Genomic DNA, 19,246 nt, shown 5'->3' on the forward strand with positions numbered 1-19,246 from the left:
TAAAAAATGGGACCGATTTTAGGTTTTCTGCTACCTCAAGCAAAAACTAAAGATGCAGGAACTCTGTAGCATATAATAGGAACCCTGTAGCGTATAATAGTACCAGCAAAGCGTACTGTATTCTTATGATGATAGCCATACAGTTATCAAGAAATTACTACATTCCCTGTTCTAAATTTCTTGCATCTCACATCCGGTTATGTGCAGGTTATGGGGTCAATGGAGCCAACAATACGAATCAGACAGATAAGGAGAGGGGTGCATAGCAGAAGATGCTAGACAGTATGATTTATGGCCACTCCATGACACATGCAGTCTCTCAGGCACTCTACAATTTGCCACCTGAGGAAAGATACTCATCTTGCCTCTTGGTAGCTACAGCTTTGCCTACAAACATTTATGGCATTGGGTTATTTTGAGCAAATACCTGTGAGATTCTCTTGCAGCAATATTAGACTTTAAAATTATTTTGAACATACTCAGCTTCAAAAAACTGATGTTATTGGTTATTATTGGTATCAAATTATGGTTGTAGGAAATTTTTGATCAAGTGTGTGTACATTACAAGTAGCACTTCTTTAGAAGGAACCAAAGGGTTCTGTGTCACCTTGAGTTCACTGCCAAGCTGGAGAAGGGAGTCTTATAGGCCATGCAACATTTTCTGGAAAAAAGTATGTTAAGAAGTAATCTTCAAGAAGGAGAAACACTGCCTCTCTAGTGCCACATAATAAAGGGGTTGTTTAGTCAAAAATATTTTGCTATAATGCTGCACACCAATCACTGGCTGAGGCAGTACAACGCTGTGGGCAGTGATTGGCTAAGCAGTGCTGTGACAGTACATCTACAGCTCGGGCAAGCTCCGGGAAGCAGACTGTCAGCAGAGACTGCCACTGTCCTGATACCAGAGGCCACCTGGGAGCGGAGAAAGGTGAGTCAAAGTTTTTATTACTTTATTAGATAATATAGGAACATTACTAGAAAAAAAAATTCACTGGATAACCCCTTTAAGGTTTAAGCATTGACTTACAGAAATGCTACTTCCAATGGGTGGCGCTAGAGAAAGTTTTTTTCCTTTGGAGGAAATTTTTTTTTATACCATGAATAAAAAAAAGAAAGGTTTTCAAGGATTTTTCATTGATGACTTATCCTTGAAATGTGGGATCCATGACAGTTCCATGCCCAGAACTTGTGTCATTAGCACAATGACAATTTGATGGTTTATCCCAATATATCCTCTATAACCAACTTAGAAAATCCATACATATTTATTGGCACCTTGCTGAATATTACAGCATCCTTGTGGTGCCTCTGATCTAGGATATGCTGAGTAATCAAGGGAGGGGGCGCTACCAGCCGTGAGATCTCACAACAACCAATTTCATCCATCTGCACCCGAAAAAGGAAAAGCTGTTGTCAAATTTAGTAACTTTTTTTGATGAACACTGCAGCGTTGTATTGTATCTCTGCACATTTCTTTAACTTTCCAACTGTTTTACACTTCATTCATCTTGTTTTACAGTAATATGAACAATATATACAGACAGTGTCCGAAAGAAAAGTCATATGTGTGAAGTGTCTGGTATCGATTAAGGTCATACACGTTTTCTCTCTCTATCAAAACTTACGTTGGTTTTGAAGCTTCTGCCTGGTCAGTCTGCAGCTTCTCCCCTCCTTCCACCTCCATAGTGCAATATACAATACGGTTTGGAGCTAGTGATTTTAATCCTTGGACTTCCATTATTACAACCTGTGAACAATTGAGAAATCATTACTGTGGGATATTAATTGGATATGTTTACCTGGTAATGACAATTGTCAAAGTGAAATCTATCTATCCACAGTAATTCTCTCTCTCTTTGTGTATAGGCAACATTTTGTGAATAAAGGAATTTTTCCCTCATAGACATTTAATGCCAGACAGGTAAAGGTTCAACTCCATCAACAGGAAAATGGAGGCCCCACTGGTTGCCCAATCTAGAGGATTGCTGAATCGACAGGTGTCCAAGCACATGTGCAGCTCTCTCAGTAAGTCTACAGGAGTTAAGGAACACAGTTGTGGTCTCTAAAAAGATGGAAGGGCCAATTTTGCAGATATGGGGGGGGGGGGGTAAGAGTTCATGCACATGAGTGAATCTGTCCTCTATACAGAGGCATAGCTTGTAGCTTCTGGGTCCTCATACAAAAATATGCAAATTAAAATACTGGTCTCTTATGGGGCAGATGTTTTTTGTGGCCCCTTTAGGCACCAGGGCCCCGGTGCAACTGCTTTCTCTTGCATGGAGCCTGAATACAGCCAACATGAGCTTCTATGGAGCACTTATGTACCTGTAAGCCTCTGATTCCACATTGATGCATACAGAGGTTTTTATCTGTTGGATTCATATCTGGAATGTCCCATTATATAGCAGCAAGGAGTTATAAGGACATACTGTACATACTGTCAGTGCAGTTCTCTCATTGCACAAGGCCTCATGCTGATCTTTGACAAGTCTATTTATAACATTATGAACACACCTTTCACATCTGCCACCATTGCCCCACTGTTAGTCCATGACTGACCATTCTTCTGCATTCAAAACCTGAGCCAAACGTTTCATTTAGGAATGAACATTTCCTGCTGACTGTGCAGTCAGCCAGAAGTCATTTCATTGCATAATGCAGGACCGCGAGAACTTTGCCAAATGCACGATTGCTTTGAAATTAATTGGTACAAGCAAATCAGCTAAAATGATTAATTTTTATTACATTTACACCATCTGCCTAGTTAGGCGCCGTGACCTGTGCGCTGCTTTTATAATGCAAGATAGACAAATTGCTGCCTTTGGTACAACATTCTTTTAGCTGTGTTTGGAAATAAGCAGGTCAGATATTTTTTGCTGTCAATTTGCCATTATTAATACAGTAACTAGCGGCTCGGTCTAGCTAGGTGCCGATCAATGCGCTCTTTTTTAATCAAGTTAATTCACTGTGTAATGCGGCACTTACCTCAAGACTAAAGGACAGGACAACATCGGACTTTGAAAGCTGGTTTTCATTTTCCTCCCCCATGTCTATGATGGATGTGTTATGACTGCGCTTCAGCTTCTGGAGCTTGAATTCGGACCCACCCTTGGACACTGGCATACTCTCCAAATTAGCCATTAACAAATTAACAGAAGACTTCAGCTCCTCAATGTACATATTTTCCATCTCTTTTGAGACAAACTTGGGAAACTTGCGTTCCTGTAAACAAAATATTGGGTGAAGTAAAGTTAACCAAGATGTCTCCATTACCTATACACATATACATTTTCCAAGGATTTCCCAGTTTACATTACATTCTGCATCAATCTCACATGGTTTTTAAGAGTTTCCTTTTGTCATTTCATGGGAACGTCCACAATTTACTTCCAGGGAATAAAAAACTTTGCACACTTGATATAGGGCACAGGTCCAATAAGGCTATTGTTACGCCGAGCGCTCCGGGTCCCCGCTCCTCCCCGGAGCGCTCGCTTCTCTCTCGCTACCGCAGCGCTCCGGGCAGCTCCACTGACCCGGTGCGCTGCGATACCGTCTCCAGCCGGGATACGATTCGCGATGCGGGTAGCGCCCGCTCGCGATGCGCATCCCGGCTCCCGTACCTGACTCGCTCTCCGTCTGTCCTGTCCCGGCGCGCGCGGCCCCGCTCCCTAGGGCGCGCGCGCGCCGGGTCTCTGCGATTTAAAGGGCCACTGCGCCGCTGATTGGCGCAGTGGTTCCAATTAGTGTGTTCACCTGTGCACTCCCTATTTATACCTCACTTCCCCTTCACTCCCTCGCCGGATCTTGTTGCCATTGTGCCAGTGAAAGCGTTTCCTTGTGTGTTCCTAGCCTGTGTTCCAGACCTCCTGCCGTTGCCCCCGACTACGATCCTTGCTGCCTGCCCCGACCTTCTGCTACGTCCGACCTTGCTTCTGTCTACTCCCTTGTACCGCGCCTATCTTCAGCAGTCAGAGAGGTTGAGCCGTTGCTAGTGGATACGACCTGGTCACTACCGCCGCAGCAAGACCATCCCGCTTTGCGGCGGGCTCTGGTGAAAACCAGTAGTGACTTAGAACCGATCCACTAGCACGGTCCACGCCAATCCCTCTCTGGCACAGAGGATCCACTACCTGCCAGCCGGCATCGTGACAGTAGATCCGGCCATGGATCCCGCTGAAGTTCCTCTGCCAGTTGTCGCCGACCTCACCACGGTGGTCGCCCAGCAGTCACAACAGATAGCGCAACAAGGCCAACAGCTGTCTCAACTGACCGTGATGCTACAGCAGCTACTACCACAGCTTCAGCAATCATCTCCTCCGCCAGCTCCTGCACCTCCTCCGCAGCGAGTGGCCGCTTCTGGTCTACGACTATCCTTGACGGATAAATTTGATGGGGACTCTAAATTCTGCCGTGGCTTTCTTTCCCAATGTTCCCTGCACTTGGAGATGATGTCGGACCAGTTCCCTACTGAAAGGTCTAAGGTGGCTTTCGTAGTCAGCCTTCTGTCTGGAAAAGCTCTGTCATGGGCCACACCGCTCTGGGACCGCAATGACCCCGTCACTGCCTCTATACACTCCTTCTTCTCAGAAATTCGAAGTGTCTTTGAGGAACCTGCCCGAGCCTCTTCTGCTGAGACTGCCCTGTTGAACCTGGTCCAGGGTAATTCTTCCGTTGGCGAGTACGCCGTACAATTCCGTACTCTTGCTTCAGAATTATCCTGGAATAATGAGGCCCTCTGCGCGACCTTTAAAAAAGGCCTATCCAGCAACATTAAAGATGTTCTGGCCGCACGAGAAATCCCTGCTAACCTACATGAACTCATCCATCTTGCCACTCGCATTGACTTGGCATTTTTCCCGAAAGGCGTCAGGAGCTCCGCCAGGATATGGACTTTGTTCGCACAAGACGTTTTTTCTCCCCGGCTCCTCTCTCCTCTGGTCCCCTGCAATCCGTTCCTGTGCCTCCCGCCGTGGAGGCTATGCAGGTCGACCGGTCTCGCCTGACACCTCAAGAGAGGACACGACGCCGCATGGAGAATCTCTGTCTGTACTGTGCCAGTACCGAACACTTCCTGAAGGATTGTCCTATCCGTCCTCCCCGCCTGGAAAGACGTACGCTGACTCCGCACAAAGGTGAGACAGTCCTTGATGTCTACTCTGCTTCTCCACGTCTTACTGTGCCTGTGCGGATATCTGCCTCTGCCTTCTCCTTCTCTACTATGGCCTTCTTGGATTCCGGATCTGCAGGAAATTTTATTTTGGCCTCTCTCGTCAACAGGTTCAACATCCCAGTGACCAGTCTCGCCAGACCCCTCTACATCAATTGTGTAAACAATGAAAGATTGGATTGTACCATACGTTTCCGCACGGAGCCCCTTCTAATGTGCATCGGACCTCATCACGAGAAGATTGAATTTTTGGTCCTCCCCAATTGCACTTCCGAAATCCTCCTTGGACTACCCTGGCTTCAACTCCATTCCCCAACCCTGGATTGGTCCACTGGGGAGATCAAGAGTTGGGGGCCCTCTTGTTTCAAGGACTGCCTAAAACCGGTTCCCAGTACCCCTTGCCGTGACTCTGTGGTTCCCCCTGTAACCGGTCTCCCTAAGGCCTATATGGACTTTGCGGATGTTTTTTGCAAAAAACAAGCTGAGACTCTACCTCCTCACAGGCCTTATGATTGTCCTATTGACCTCCTCCCGGGCACTACTCCACCCCGGGGCAGAATCTATCCTCTGTCCGCCCCAGAGACTCTTGCTATGTCGGAGTACATCCAGGAAAATTTAAAAAAAGGCTTTATCCGTAAATCCTCCTCTCCTGCCGGAGCCGGATTTTTCTTTGTGTCCAAAAAAGATGGCTCTCTACGCCCTTGCATTGACTACCGCGGTCTTAATAAAATCACGATAAAGAACCGCTACCCTCTACCCCTCATCTCTGAACTCTTTGATCGCCTCCAAGGTGCCCACATCTTTACCAAACTGGACTTAAGAGGTGCTTATAATCTCATCCGCATCAGAGAGGGGGATGAATGGAAAACGGCATTTAACACTAGAGATGGACACTTTGAGTATCTAGTCATGCCCTTTGGCCTGTGCAACGCCCCTGCCGTCTTCCAAGACTTTGTTAATGAAATTTTTCGTGATCTCTTATACTCCTGTGTTGTTGTATATCTGGACGATATCCTGATTTTTTCTGCCAATCTAGAAGAACACCGCCAGCATGTCCGTATGGTTCTTCAGAGACTTCGTGACAATCAACTTTATGCCAAGATAGAGAAATGTCTGTTTGAATGCCAATCTCTTCCTTTCCTAGGATACTTGGTCTCTGGCCAGGGACTACAAATGGATCCAGACAAACTCTCTGCCGTCTTAGATTGGCCACGCCCCTCCGGACTCCGTGCTATCCAACGTTTTTTGGGGTTCGCCAATTATTACAGGCAATTTATTCCACATTTTTCTACCGTTGTGGCCCCTATCGTGGCTTTAACCAAAAAAAATGCCAATCCCAAGTCTTGGCCTCCTCAAGCGGAAGACGCCTTTAAACGGCTCAAGTCTGCCTTTTCTTCGGCTCCCGTGCTCTCCAGACCTGACCCATCTAAACCCTTCCTATTGGAGGTTGATGCCTCCTCTGTAGGAGCTGGAGCGGTCCTTCTACAAAAAAATTCTTCCGGGCATGCTGTTACTTGTGCTTTTTTTTCTAGGACCTTCTCTCCGGCGGAGAGGAACTACTCCATCGGGGATCGAGAGCTTCTAGCCATTAAATTAGCACTTGAGGAATGGAGGCATCTGCTGGAGGGATCAAGATTTCCTGTTATTATTTACACCGATCACAAGAACCTCTCCTATCTCCAGTCTGCCCAACGGCTGAATCCTCGCCAGGCCAGGTGGTCTCTGTTCTTTGCCCGATTTAATTTTGAAATTCACTTTCGGCCTGCCGATAAGAACATTAGGGCCGATGCTCTCTCTCGTTCCTCGGATGCCTCGGAAGTTGAACTCTCTCCGCAACACATCATTCCTCCTGACTGCCTGATCTCCACTTCTCCAGCCTCCATCAGGCAAACTCCTCCAGGAAAGACCTTCGTCTCTCCACGCCAACGCCTCGGAATCCTCAAATGGGGTCACTCCTCCCATCTCGCAGGTCATACAGGCATCAAGAAATCTGTGCAACTCATCTCTCGCTTCTATTGGTGGCCGACTCTGGAGACGGATGTCGTGGACTTTGTGCGAGCCTGCACTGTCTGTGCTCGGGATAAGACTCCTCGCCAGAAGCCCGCTGGTTTTCTTCATCCTCTGTCTGTCCCCGAACAGCCTTGGTCTCTGATTGGTATGGATTTTATTACAGACCTACCCCCATCCCGTGGCAACACTGTTGTTTGGGTGGTCGTTGATCGATTCTCCAAGATGGCACATTTCATCCCTCTTCCTGGTCTTCCTTCAGCGCCTCAGTTGGCTAAACAATTTTTTGTACACATTTTTCGTCTTCACGGGTTGCCCACACAAATAGTCTCGGATAGAGGCGTCCAATTCGTGTCAAAATTCTGGAGGGCTCTCTGTAAACAACTCAAGATTAAATTAAACTTTTCTTCTGCATATCATCCTCAATCCAATGGGCAAGTAGAAAGAATTAACCAGGTCTTGGGTGATTATTTACGACATTTTGTTTCCTCCCGCCAGGATGATTGGGCAGATCTTCTACCATGGGCCGAATTCTCGTATAACTTTAGAGTCTCTGAATCTTCCTCCAAATCCCCATTTTTCGTGGTGTACGGCCGTCACCCTCTTCCCCCCCTCCCTACTCCCTTGCCCTCTGGTTTGCCCGTGGTAGATGAAGTGACTCGTGATCTTTCCACCATATGGAAAGAGACCCAAGTTTCTCTTTTACAGGCTTCATCTCGCATGAAAAAGTTTGCCGATAAGAAAAGAAGAGCTCCCCCCATTTTTGCTCCCGGAGACAAGGTATGGCTCTCCGCTAAATATGTCCGCTTTCGTGTCCCCAGTTACAAACTGGGTCCACGCTATCTTGGTCCCTTCAAAGTCTTGTGCCAAATTAATCCTGTCTCTTACAAACTTCTTCTTCCTCCTTCTCTCCGTATTCCTAATGCCTTTCATGTCTCTCTTCTTAAACCACTCATCATCAACCGTTTCTCTCCCAAATTAGTTTCTCCCACTCCTGTCTCCGGTTCTTCTGACGTCTTCTCAGTGAAAGAGATACTGGCCTCCAAGACGGTCAGAGGAAAAAAGTTCTTTTTGGTGGATTGGGAGGGCTGTGGACCTGAAGAGAGATCCTGGGAACCTGAGGACAACATCCTAGACAAAAGTCTGCTCCTCAGGTTCTCAGGCTCTAAGAAGAGGGGGAGACCCAAGGGGGGGGGTACTGTTACGCCGAGCGCTCCGGGTCCCCGCTCCTCCCCGGAGCGCTCGCTTCTCTCTCGCTACCGCAGCGCTCCGGGCAGCTCCACTGACCCGGTGCGCTGCGATACCGTCTCCAGCCGGGATACGATTCGCGATGCGGGTAGCGCCCGCTCGCGATGCGCATCCCGGCTCCCGTACCTGACTCGCTCTCCGTCTGTCCTGTCCCGGCGCGCGCGGCCCCGCTCCCTAGGGCGCGCGCGCGCCGGGTCTCTGCGATTTAAAGGGCCACTGCGCCGCTGATTGGCGCAGTGGTTCCAATTAGTGTGTTCACCTGTGCACTCCCTATTTATACCTCACTTCCCCTTCACTCCCTCGCCGGATCTTGTTGCCATTGTGCCAGTGAAAGCGTTTCCTTGTGTGTTCCTAGCCTGTGTTCCAGACCTCCTGCCGTTGCCCCCGACTACGATCCTTGCTGCCTGCCCCGACCTTCTGCTACGTCCGACCTTGCTTCTGTCTACTCCCTTGTACCGCGCCTATCTTCAGCAGTCAGAGAGGTTGAGCCGTTGCTAGTGGATACGACCTGGTCACTACCGCCGCAGCAAGACCATCCCGCTTTGCGGCGGGCTCTGGTGAAAACCAGTAGTGACTTAGAACCGATCCACTAGCACGGTCCACGCCAATCCCTCTCTGGCACAGAGGATCCACTACCTGCCAGCCGGCATCGTGACAGCTATGTTCACACGTGCGATATTTCCCCAATTGTGTCGGCAGAACATGCCAGCATTTGGAAATGCGTAGTCTCATAGACGGCAATGCATTGCCGTGCGGACTCCGCAGAAAGAATAGAAATGTCTATTTTTTCTGCAGACTCCTGAATCAAGAGTTCTGCAGAAGAAACATCTGCCATAGAAATTCCGCATTGTGCAGAGTAAAAACTGTGAACAACTGATACTAAGTATATTTCAAAATTCTGTGTACCTGTCATTACAAAAACTTTTTATAGAATGTAGATAATATCACTATATGTATATTTGTAATATACATTGGTTAAACAAGCTGTCCATTTTTGGGTGAAAAAATGCTTTTTTGGCCCTGCAGCTATTGCCTGTGTGTCTCTGTGCTGAGACAAAATACAAGAGGTTTGGGGGTGGGACAAGCAGGGCTCTGTACAGTGAGGACAAGCAGGGTACTGTACACTGAGGACAAGCAGGGCTCTGTGCACTGAGGACAAGCAGGGCTCTGTACACTGAGGACAAGCAGGGCTCTGTACACTGAGGACAGGCAGGGCTCTATACAATGGGGACAAGCAGGGCTCTGTGCTCTGATGACAGGCAGGGCTCTGTGCAGGGAGGACAAGCAGGGCTCTGTGCAGGGAGGACAAGCAGGGCTCTGTGCAGGGAGAACAAGCAGGGCTCTGTGCACTGATGACAGGTAGGGCTCTGTGCAGGGAGGACAAGCAGGGCTCTATTCAGGGAGGACAGGCAGTGCTCGGTGCATTGAGGACAGGCAGGGCTCTGTACACTGAGGACAAGCAGGGTTCTGTACACTGAGGACAAGCAGGGCTCTCTGCACTGAGGACAAGCAGGGCTCTGTGCACCAAGGATAATCAGGGCTCTGTACACTGAGGACAGGCAGAGCTCTAAGCACCGAGGACAAGCAGAGCTCTGTGCACCGAGGACAAGCAGGGACTGTGCAAGGAGATTCTATGACATGCTCCCAGATCACACATCAGGATGATTGACAAGCCAGAAGCCTGCACAGAGCCCTTCTTGTCCTGCCCTCACTTCCTGTATTTGGTCTCCACACAGATACACAGGCAACAGCTGCAGGGACAGTATTTTTTTTACCCAAAAATATATGCATTTTTTAACCAAAGCATATTACAAATATACATATAATGCTATTCTTTACACTATATAAAACATTTTTGCAAATGACAAGTACACTTTAACTTAATAAACGTTTTATTTGCTATAACTTTACTGCTTATTTTAGGAACCAATGTTCCAGTAAATTATCTTTTTGAGACCTGTCATGACCATTACATGCTATTTTTGCCTACATTACATCCACAAACTAAACGAAAGCAAATCTGACAATCTGGACCAGGAATGATGACAGCTCTCTATTCTAAATTTAGGGAGACAACTGTGGTGGCCATGTACAGGAGTTACACCCCTGTTATGTTGCTGTCCTGTTAGGCGGACTCTATTGTGGTGTCCCCTGTGTCCCTCTTTAGTCTATGTAGTGTAAATGGTTAATTATACCTTGTGTTATCTATTATAAGGTCTTTAAACTGTTATGTGCCTTTAAATACTGTTACCAAGTACTGTAACCAAGGAAGGTACCAGTGATCACGTGACTAATAAGGTCACCTATGGGAACTCTCCAGGGTCTCCCCCATATAAACCTTGGGAGGAGCTAGCTAGTTGAGTCTTAGCTTAGCTACAGTGAAGTCAAGACCCGGAGAAAGTGTCTGGTGTCCTGACAAGACCCAAGGCCTACCACACAGCCACACTTCTACCAATCCAGTGCCCCACAGGTGAAAGTCAAAACCTGGTCAGCTACATACAGGGTGAAATCTGTCTAGTCAGTCCTAGTCAAGTCTGTTGATCAGTCTGTATAAAGTCAGCGTGGGTCTGCAGCAATTAATCCAAGTCCACTACAAGTCCCAGCGAACCCGCAAGTCTCTAAAGTCACTGGTCACCACCATGGGCCAAAGGTAGCTGTAAAGACTATTCCATCTGTCTGCCTCAGTAAAGCTGCTGTTGTTCTGTAACTTGGCATCAGAGTCATTATTTGCCCTTTGCCTAGCCCAGGATCCAGCGGCCATACCTTAGGGTGGTGTAGAGGTAAAACCACACTCTGGCATCATGAACACAAGGTGTTAATGCCATCTGCCCTTGGGTAATAACATCTGTCCTCATCACACCCTCACCAAAACTTTTGGCGTCCTACGAACAAGATAGGGGTGTGTACCTTGTGCAGAAAGTACTCCCCCCCGCCCTAGTCTGAACTGCGCCAGTATTGCAGAGTAAAAATGCAAGAGTGTGCGACAAAAATAGCACCAGAATGTGTACAGGACTTTGTCAGCGAAATCTGTTCATTGCAAGACGCTTGTGAAATAGAGGGGGAGGTGAAGAAAAGTCTGCTATCTGCCATTGTGAACCATAAAATAATTGTGCCTGCCATGTGTAAAATACGGGCCGAAGTTATGTTGCATATCAAAGTGCTTGCTGTACCTGAAAGAGTTAAAGATGTGCAGGAAAAAGCACGAAAATGTCACGCGCTGGTCAGTGTCTCGTCCCTGGGCGTGGAAACCATGTTGCCGTCCCGAGTCCTAAGTGGAATTTGAAAGATCCTCCCCTTTTTGCTGGGGGGAGCAGAAGTCAGCGCTGCACTGCTGACGTGCTTCCGGCCGGTGGCCATTTTCCCGAAGTCCACTATAAAAGAAGCAGCGTCGCCGGACCTTTTCAGTTTGGCGGAAGTCTGTAGTGGGAGCAACATGGAGGAAGAGCAAGCAAGCGCGAGGTCTGAGAGTCCTAAGATGGGGCCCAGCTCCCGAAAAGTTGCCGCAGCACAGATGTTTCAGGATTTGGCAGACCGGCTGCAGAGGATCTCCATTGGGGACGAAGACGCCTGCCTAAAAGTCCTGCTGCCCCATGACAACGGAGGGTGGTCAGCGACTCTGGTGGGCAGAATGCCTGCATCATCCAGAGGAGCGTCACCAGTGAGGCCGTCCCCACACCACCGGACCTGTGGATCCTGGGCGGAGATCCACACGGAGTAATTGGAAGTGAGTACCCCGGCTGAGGCCGCTTTCTCTACCCCTCCATCTACCCCCAACCCAGAGCCTGCCCCCCAGGTCCAGAAGCCTACAGTACGCCCCCGGTCCCCACCATTGCCCCGGTGGCTATTTGGTGATGAGCCGAAACTCATCCAGTATATGAGAGAGTACCTTTTGCCCCTGCCAGGGAAACCTCATCCCCCAGTCCAAGAGGGCTAAACAAGAAGCCCAAATGGCTGCATTAGTGGAGGAGATGAGGGCACAAAGAAGGAAGTAGCATGGGCCAAAACCAATGCCATATGAAGTGCGCCAAGTGCAACAACAGGACACGAAGACCCTTGAGGCTCTGTACATTAGGATGCTAGACCACCCCCGAGAGGGAGAGCCACCTCTAGAGAGGCGCAGGGCCAAAGTCATTACGTTTCATAGAGTGTGGGGGTTTTGCACCCTCATGGACTGTCGTCACAGTGGAACCATCCTAGTAAATAGAAGAGCAGTCAAGAGAGACTATCTCCCACCACATTTGCCTTCTCTGGAGAGCGGGGAGATAGTGGAATATACTCCAGTCTACAGCGTGAGAGGAGAGTGGGCGGCAGCGGTATCCCATCCAAAAATCCCCATGCAGCTCCCCTTCGCCTACTTCCCATCAGACGACTGGAATTTGGGTTGCTGCCCCTAAAGCCAGGGGAACCTGTCAAGAAGAGGAAGCAACATATCTGCCCGAGGTACCTGTCATGACATCGAAGTACCAACTTAAGTCATCTACAGATGTGCCTAGGCCTACTTCTGACACTGAGGAGGTTTGGCCTGCTCACCGGGCACCAACTAAAGTGCCTGGGCCTACTCCTGCTGAGGAGGAGGTTTGGCCGGTGAAACAGGCACCGACACCTTGTCCCCCTGTGAATTGGAACACTCATGTCAGTCCTTTGGAGGGGGCACAGTCCCGTGGTCCCTGTTACATGCCCCAGCCGAGGAAGCAGTCCAACAGGCAAGGCTGGGATGGGAAATTTTCAGGCTGACTTTTATGTGTAATCCTTTTGTTTTGTATGAGAGACTGACTTTGTTTCTGTGGAAGTACCACTATTGTTTTTTCAGGTTATGCAACGTTCAAGAAAAGTGCCTGGTGGAGTAACCAAAAAGTATTTGCAACCATTTTGTGCAAGTTTATGGGCCTGGCCTACAGCTGTGATTCTTTACTACAGACTCCTCTGTACCAGAACTGTAGAGCGGTACTCCAAAACTATTCGCAGAGTAATATATTGTTTATTCTTTTGCACAAGTGAATGCAATTATCATTATTGTTGTGAAACTGTATTATTTGGGTCACCATGTTATAAAGTGTATATAAAGTTTATACAAAATGTCTAGAGGGTCTAATGTCCTTCCTACCCATGGCAATTGTATAGGAGGTATACTGACTTTGTCACGAGAAGCATACCCACTTACCTTACCTTACTGCCATGGTAATATCAGCACGGGATAGAGAGTAAAAGTACCTTTATGTATAAAAGTTATCCATCTACAATATAGTAATGTCTAGTCAGTATAGAATGATTCATTCTAACTCATTTCATGTACAGATAGTCAGTAATGTACATAGTAAATCATAAGTAACTATTATATTCAAATGTCATATATAATTAGTCAGGACTGTAGCTAACTAGTCTATATATTCAGTCCATATCAGTCAACAAATGTTTAATGTCTATTGTTTCCTGTCCGTCGTGTACAGGGTTCTCTTGTGGCCAGAGAGTTCTCCTGGAGGTGTAAGTAACACGTGCAGTGACAGAGCTATTGAGTATATAGGTAACTTTCTCAAGTGTTGTCAAAATAGAAAAAAAAATTTGAAAATGTATAACTGCTAGTCCTAATGTTATGGGAAGAAGTAGCTAAAAGCCGAAGGGCCCCATTAGCACAGGCATCAGGGTAGAGAGCCTCAGGCAGCCCAATCTGAACTCATCTTTATTCACTAAAAAGCAGTTACAAGACTAAAAGGATCTCATATATTTTCATCTCAGTTGTCCCAGTTGTCAAACCCTCAAAGATGGAGCATGTAAGGATGTTAATTGTAATGCCACATGGACTCTTCCCCAGTTCATCAGCCCTGTGAAGGACATTGGCTCAATGCCCCAGGAACTGTCTCTATTTTTGACAACTTACCCCATTGTAGGTGCATGGACCTGGCGAGGACTTCGTCCGGAAACTTAGAAAGAAAGGTAATGTCCAGCGCTTGACTCAGGAACGATTCTTTATTGATATGCCAGAATAGACATTCAGGAACACAGTAACACATGTTCCTGTATGTCTATCCTGGCATATCAATAAAGAATTGTTCCTGAGTCAATCACTGGACATTACCTTTCTTTCTATGTCTCTATTGTTGTTACCCTCACCACAATTTATTTATATAACATATCTTGTCGAAAATGTAATGCCATGACATGACTCTGGCTATCGCCAACAATATACTGACATTGCTGTTTGTTTCTTATCAGCTTAGTCTCCTTTAAACCAGGACATTAAAGATGCCCGGAACTCAGTAATACTTATGATTGAGGCTTGTGTTGTTCTAATTGGTGCATGTGACCCTAATTTCTCTATATTCCAAATAAAACAACCAATTACAATGTCTATTAATTCCGTCTTGCTCATCCTTCTGGTAGGTTAGGCCTGTTTTTTAAAAGTGCAATATTTATTTCTTTGGACAAAGGGGTAAAGGGAAAAAAATGTCTTACCCGGGCAATTTGATCTGCCATTTGAAGACGGCCGTCTAGTTCACGTCTTATCTGGGCGGCTTGTTCATCAGGGTTGTCCAACTGTGAGAACAGAGATAAATGTTATAACACATGTTTTTGAGAACAGTATAATGGTGTTAATAGGGCTTTAGGCTGTCTAATCTACAGTACATTTAGACAACTGTATTTTAACACTTTAGCATTTTAACACTTTATAGCATTTTGTTATGCATACTTAGCTTGATGAGGGGAAGGCATTCCTCTGGTTTTACAATACACCCTAAAACCCATTATAAATGTTGTTAAAGGGGTACTCCGCCCCTAGACATCTTAGGCACCCCACGATCTCGGCTGCGGCACCTCAGACATCCGGTGCATGGAATGATATTCACTCAGTGCCGGATGACTGGCGATGCAGGGCAGAGGCTCGTGACATCACAGTCATGCCCTGCTCATGACGTCACGGCCTTGCCCCCTCAATGCAAGTCTATGATGGTCTGATGGCCGTCACGTCCCCTCCCATAGACTTGCATTGAGGGGGCTTGGCCGTGACGTCACGAGCGGGGCGAGGCCGTTACATCACGAGCCTCCGGCATTGAATTCGACACTCTAAACGAATGCCGTGTGCAGCACAGAGACCCGCTGGGGACCCCCCCGATTACACATCTTATCCCCTATCCTTTGGATAGGGATAAGATATCTAGGGGCAGAGTACCCCTTTAATGGAACATTCCAGAAAAACAGCATTACGTCCTTTAGGCATAGATCTTCATAACAGTCTTACCTGCAGTGTTCCTTTCACTGTTTCTATAATTAAAGTAATTTAAACATAAATATTGTAAACACTGTAAGATTGTTTTTATCTCAAGTTCATCGATCGGTGCCTTAGTTCTGTATTTAAATAATCAGGCCTCTGACATTGAGCAGCGAGGGAACAAGTTCTACCTATCAGTTAATCCTCCAAGTATATATAATAATCCAATATATCATGTCCTATATGCTTTCCTGAATTTATCCCAGCAAATTCAAAATCAACCTAAATCTCCCAACAGTAGAAGTCAAATGATTTCCGACCACAGATGATTTCCACCTGGTTTGGTGGAAGGGCCATGTAGGTGGAGTCATTAAATGGTAATTCAATCCTGGTGAAAAAGTGGTCATGTTCAATAGATGCTAAATTATACGAATATACCTGATTAGTAAATACATTTGCTTTAAATACACAGATGTAGCTTGAAGCTTTTGGTGCCAACTACATTAACTGTTACAGGGCCTTCCACTTATTATTATGTCCAGGCAATATGAAAGTAGACCAAAAAATACACAGCTCCATGTAGCCTTTTATGCATCTGTGCTGTAGACTACTTTCATATTGCCTGCATGTTAATGGAGCAACTTGGGTCAAGACCTGACACTGCGAGCACTACATGTCAAATGTTCTTCTAGCGAATGCGGGAGGTTGTGTTGTTTCACTTTTCATTTTTTGATACTTATTATGTGCCATATACTGTATAATATTGGTGTCTTCCTATGTGATTAGGGCTGCCACCTGGCCGGTATTTTACCGTCACAGCTGGTATTTTGGCCACTCTGATGGTATTTTTGTATTAAAAATAATGGCAATGCAATGGCCGGTATTTATCCAACCAATCCTTCAATTCCCAGAATGTTGCACCATATACTATGCCAGTGTTTCCCAACCAGAGCGCCTCTAACTGTTGCAAAGCTACAACTCCCAGCATGCCCGGACAGCCAACGGCTGGGAGTTGTAGTTTTGCAGCAGCTGGAGCCACCCCTGATTGGCAAACACTGACCTATACTATATACTACTATATAGTCCATCATGCTGGGAGTTGTAGTTTTCGTTTAGAGCAGCTACTGAGCCACAGGCTGTATCGGGGCATGCTGGGAGCTGCAACTCCTGAATTAAATGTAAAAAAAAAAGGCAAAAAATTCAAATCAAAACGATACTGTTAAAAACTACAGATCGGTGGGCAAAAAAAAAAGAGCCCTCATACAGACCCCTATAAGGAGAAATAAAAAATTTATAGGGGTCATAGGACAAAATTTCCCCTGCATATGTGTATCCTGTGTAGTTATGCATCTATAATTAATTATGCAAATTAGCATGGCCGGTATTTTTTTTTACCAGAAAGGTGGCAACCCTATATGTGATAGAGGGCTCTTTGGGGTTGGATGTGACTGCTACCCTTGCACCCTCCATAGCTACGCCCTTGATTCAGGCAGCTTCAATTAATCTTATAAACCTCTAACATGAGCCGGAATCGCTCATGTAAGAGCATTCTAATAAAGATTTATTTTAGCAAAAGCAAAGGTCACTATGTTAGTACTTTATTTATGATCTACAAACATCTCAGATTATTTTATTGAAGATCACTTTCCGGGAGACCAGCAGACAGACTCAAGCTGTCCCTGCTATAAAGTCACAATAATTAAAGTGTGTTTGCAGCCATATTGGCTCCAGGTAAATAGATCCCTCTTAATAGAGTAACATTATATTCCTATGGGCTTTTTCTACAGGTCTAATTTTAAACAGTGCAGTAATCATTTCATGAGACGTTTAATCCTCATCATGGTTGTCGGTCTCGGGCCCCCGGGGGTCACTGTCTGCTACTAATTTAGAAATTTTCTAATTAACAGGCAATCAATCAATTAGTGCAATAATCTACATCACTCAGCTAAATCAGTTGATGATATTGCTGAGGACATCTTATGTGTCAATGTCTATCTCATGCATCCACAGGTAAAATAGCCGGACTTGTTCAAGCACTGCTACCCATGTGCTGATGCATGCCGTGTAGGTAGACCATTATCATTGCAAAATGGGTCTACAGTATACGCTCTGCTGCAGGGCTCAAACACATCCCACTAAGTGTATTTTAGACTACCTTTATCTTTGGAAGACATTAAAGGGGTACTCCGCCCCTAGACATCTTATCCCCTATCCAAAAGATAGGGAATAATATGTCTGATCGCGGCGCCCCACCACAGGGGACCCCCGCGATCTTCCTGCTGCATCCAACATTCGTTTAGAGCGTCAGGTGCAGCACCGGAGTGCTGGAGGCTCATGACATCACAGCCACGCCCCCTCAATGCAAGTCTATGGGAGGCCATCACACCCTTTCCATAGACTTGTATTGAGGGGGCATGGCCATGACATTATGAGCAGGAGTGACTGTGACGTCACAACCCTTCGGCTCACATCGCCAGTCATCCGACATGGAGCAAAGTTCACTCCGTGCACGGGATGTCTGGGGTGCCGCAGTGGAGTTTGCGGGGGTCCCCAGATCAGACATGTCATCTTTTCCCCTATCCTTTGGATAGGGGATAACATGTCTAGGGGCGGAGTATGCCTTTAAGAGTTCTAGGATGGTGTAACCAAGGCCAATTCTGTAATAAACAGGACCCTGGCTAATAAGTAAATACAATGGCCCTAATTTACTATGGCAAACCCAACATGTTTTGTCAGGTTGTGCGCCAGTTTCTGTCGCATTGCGCCAGACATTCTGTCTGCGCCAGATTTTGCTTCAGAATTTGCGCCAGAATTGAAAAAATAAACCAACTAACTCTCCATTTTGCTAAGAAAACCTGAAAAAGGGGCATGACCAAAGGAAAGGGGCGTGTTCCCGACATTTTCCCAAAAAAACAACATATTTACTAAGGGTTCCACAGAAAATGTCGTGGATTTCAGCTGAGGAAAACCAGACAGATCAGAGCATGTGTAAAAAAGGCAAAGTGTAGAGAAAGTGGAAAATGTAGGGAAACCTTAGTAAATACTGTGGAAAATAAATTGTAGGCAATCAAAACCCACAAAGAAACCTACACTCCACTCTTAGTAAATAAGGGCCAATATATAGTACAGCTCATATAATATCGCCATATAGTGCTCAAATAATATGCAGCATCTATTTAATAGAACACCTATGTTTTGTCAGGTCATTTGTTTCAGTCGGTAATAAAACCTCTCAATAATCCCTAAAATTAGCGGCAGAAATACTCCTAAATTTATTCTAACCATAATTCTCGGGACCTGTTTATTTAGGTCACAAGAATAATGGCTAGACATGTGACACTATGACATGTGTACCAGATCCCTCTTAATAGAGTAACATTATATTCCTATGGGCTTTTTCTACAGGTCTCATTTTAAACAGTGCAGTAATCATTTCATGAGACGTTTAATCCTCATCATGGTTGTCGGTCTCGGGCCCCCGGGGGTCACTGGCTGCTACTAATTTAGAAATTTTCTAATTAACAGGCAATCAATCAATTAGTGCAATAATCTACATCACTTAGCTAAAGCAGTTGATGATATTGCTGAGGACATCTTATGTGTCAATGTCTATCTCATGC

At 46.1% G+C, this 19,246-nt stretch overlaps 1 protein-coding gene and 1 long non-coding RNA gene across 12 annotated transcripts in view; one reads left to right on the forward strand and one right to left on the reverse strand.

Moving 5' to 3' along the window:
• CADPS (calcium dependent secretion activator) overlaps window positions 1-19,246 on the reverse strand; it is a 560,269-nt gene that overhangs the window by 325,133 nt on the left and 215,890 nt on the right. For all 11 annotated transcript variants that reach the window (XM_056524520.1, XM_056524514.1, XM_056524517.1 and 8 more), the window contains exons 4-6: window positions 14,873-14,953; window positions 2,986-3,222; window positions 1,626-1,747 (exon numbers count right to left, since the gene is read on the reverse strand). In XM_056524520.1, the coding sequence (XP_056380495.1) occupies window positions 1,626-1,747; window positions 2,986-3,222; window positions 14,873-14,953 (440 nt within the window). The remainder of the gene's footprint in view (window positions 1-1,625; window positions 1,748-2,985; window positions 3,223-14,872; window positions 14,954-19,246) is intronic.
• The window catches only part of LOC130275897 (uncharacterized), an 80,599-nt gene that overhangs the window by 38,186 nt on the left and 23,167 nt on the right, over window positions 1-19,246 (forward strand). The window lies entirely within an intron of this gene.

The sequence above is a fragment of the Hyla sarda genome, chromosome 6 (assembly GCF_029499605.1).
Source record: "Hyla sarda isolate aHylSar1 chromosome 6, aHylSar1.hap1, whole genome shotgun sequence".
Lineage (NCBI taxonomy): Eukaryota > Metazoa > Chordata > Amphibia > Anura > Hylidae > Hyla > Hyla sarda.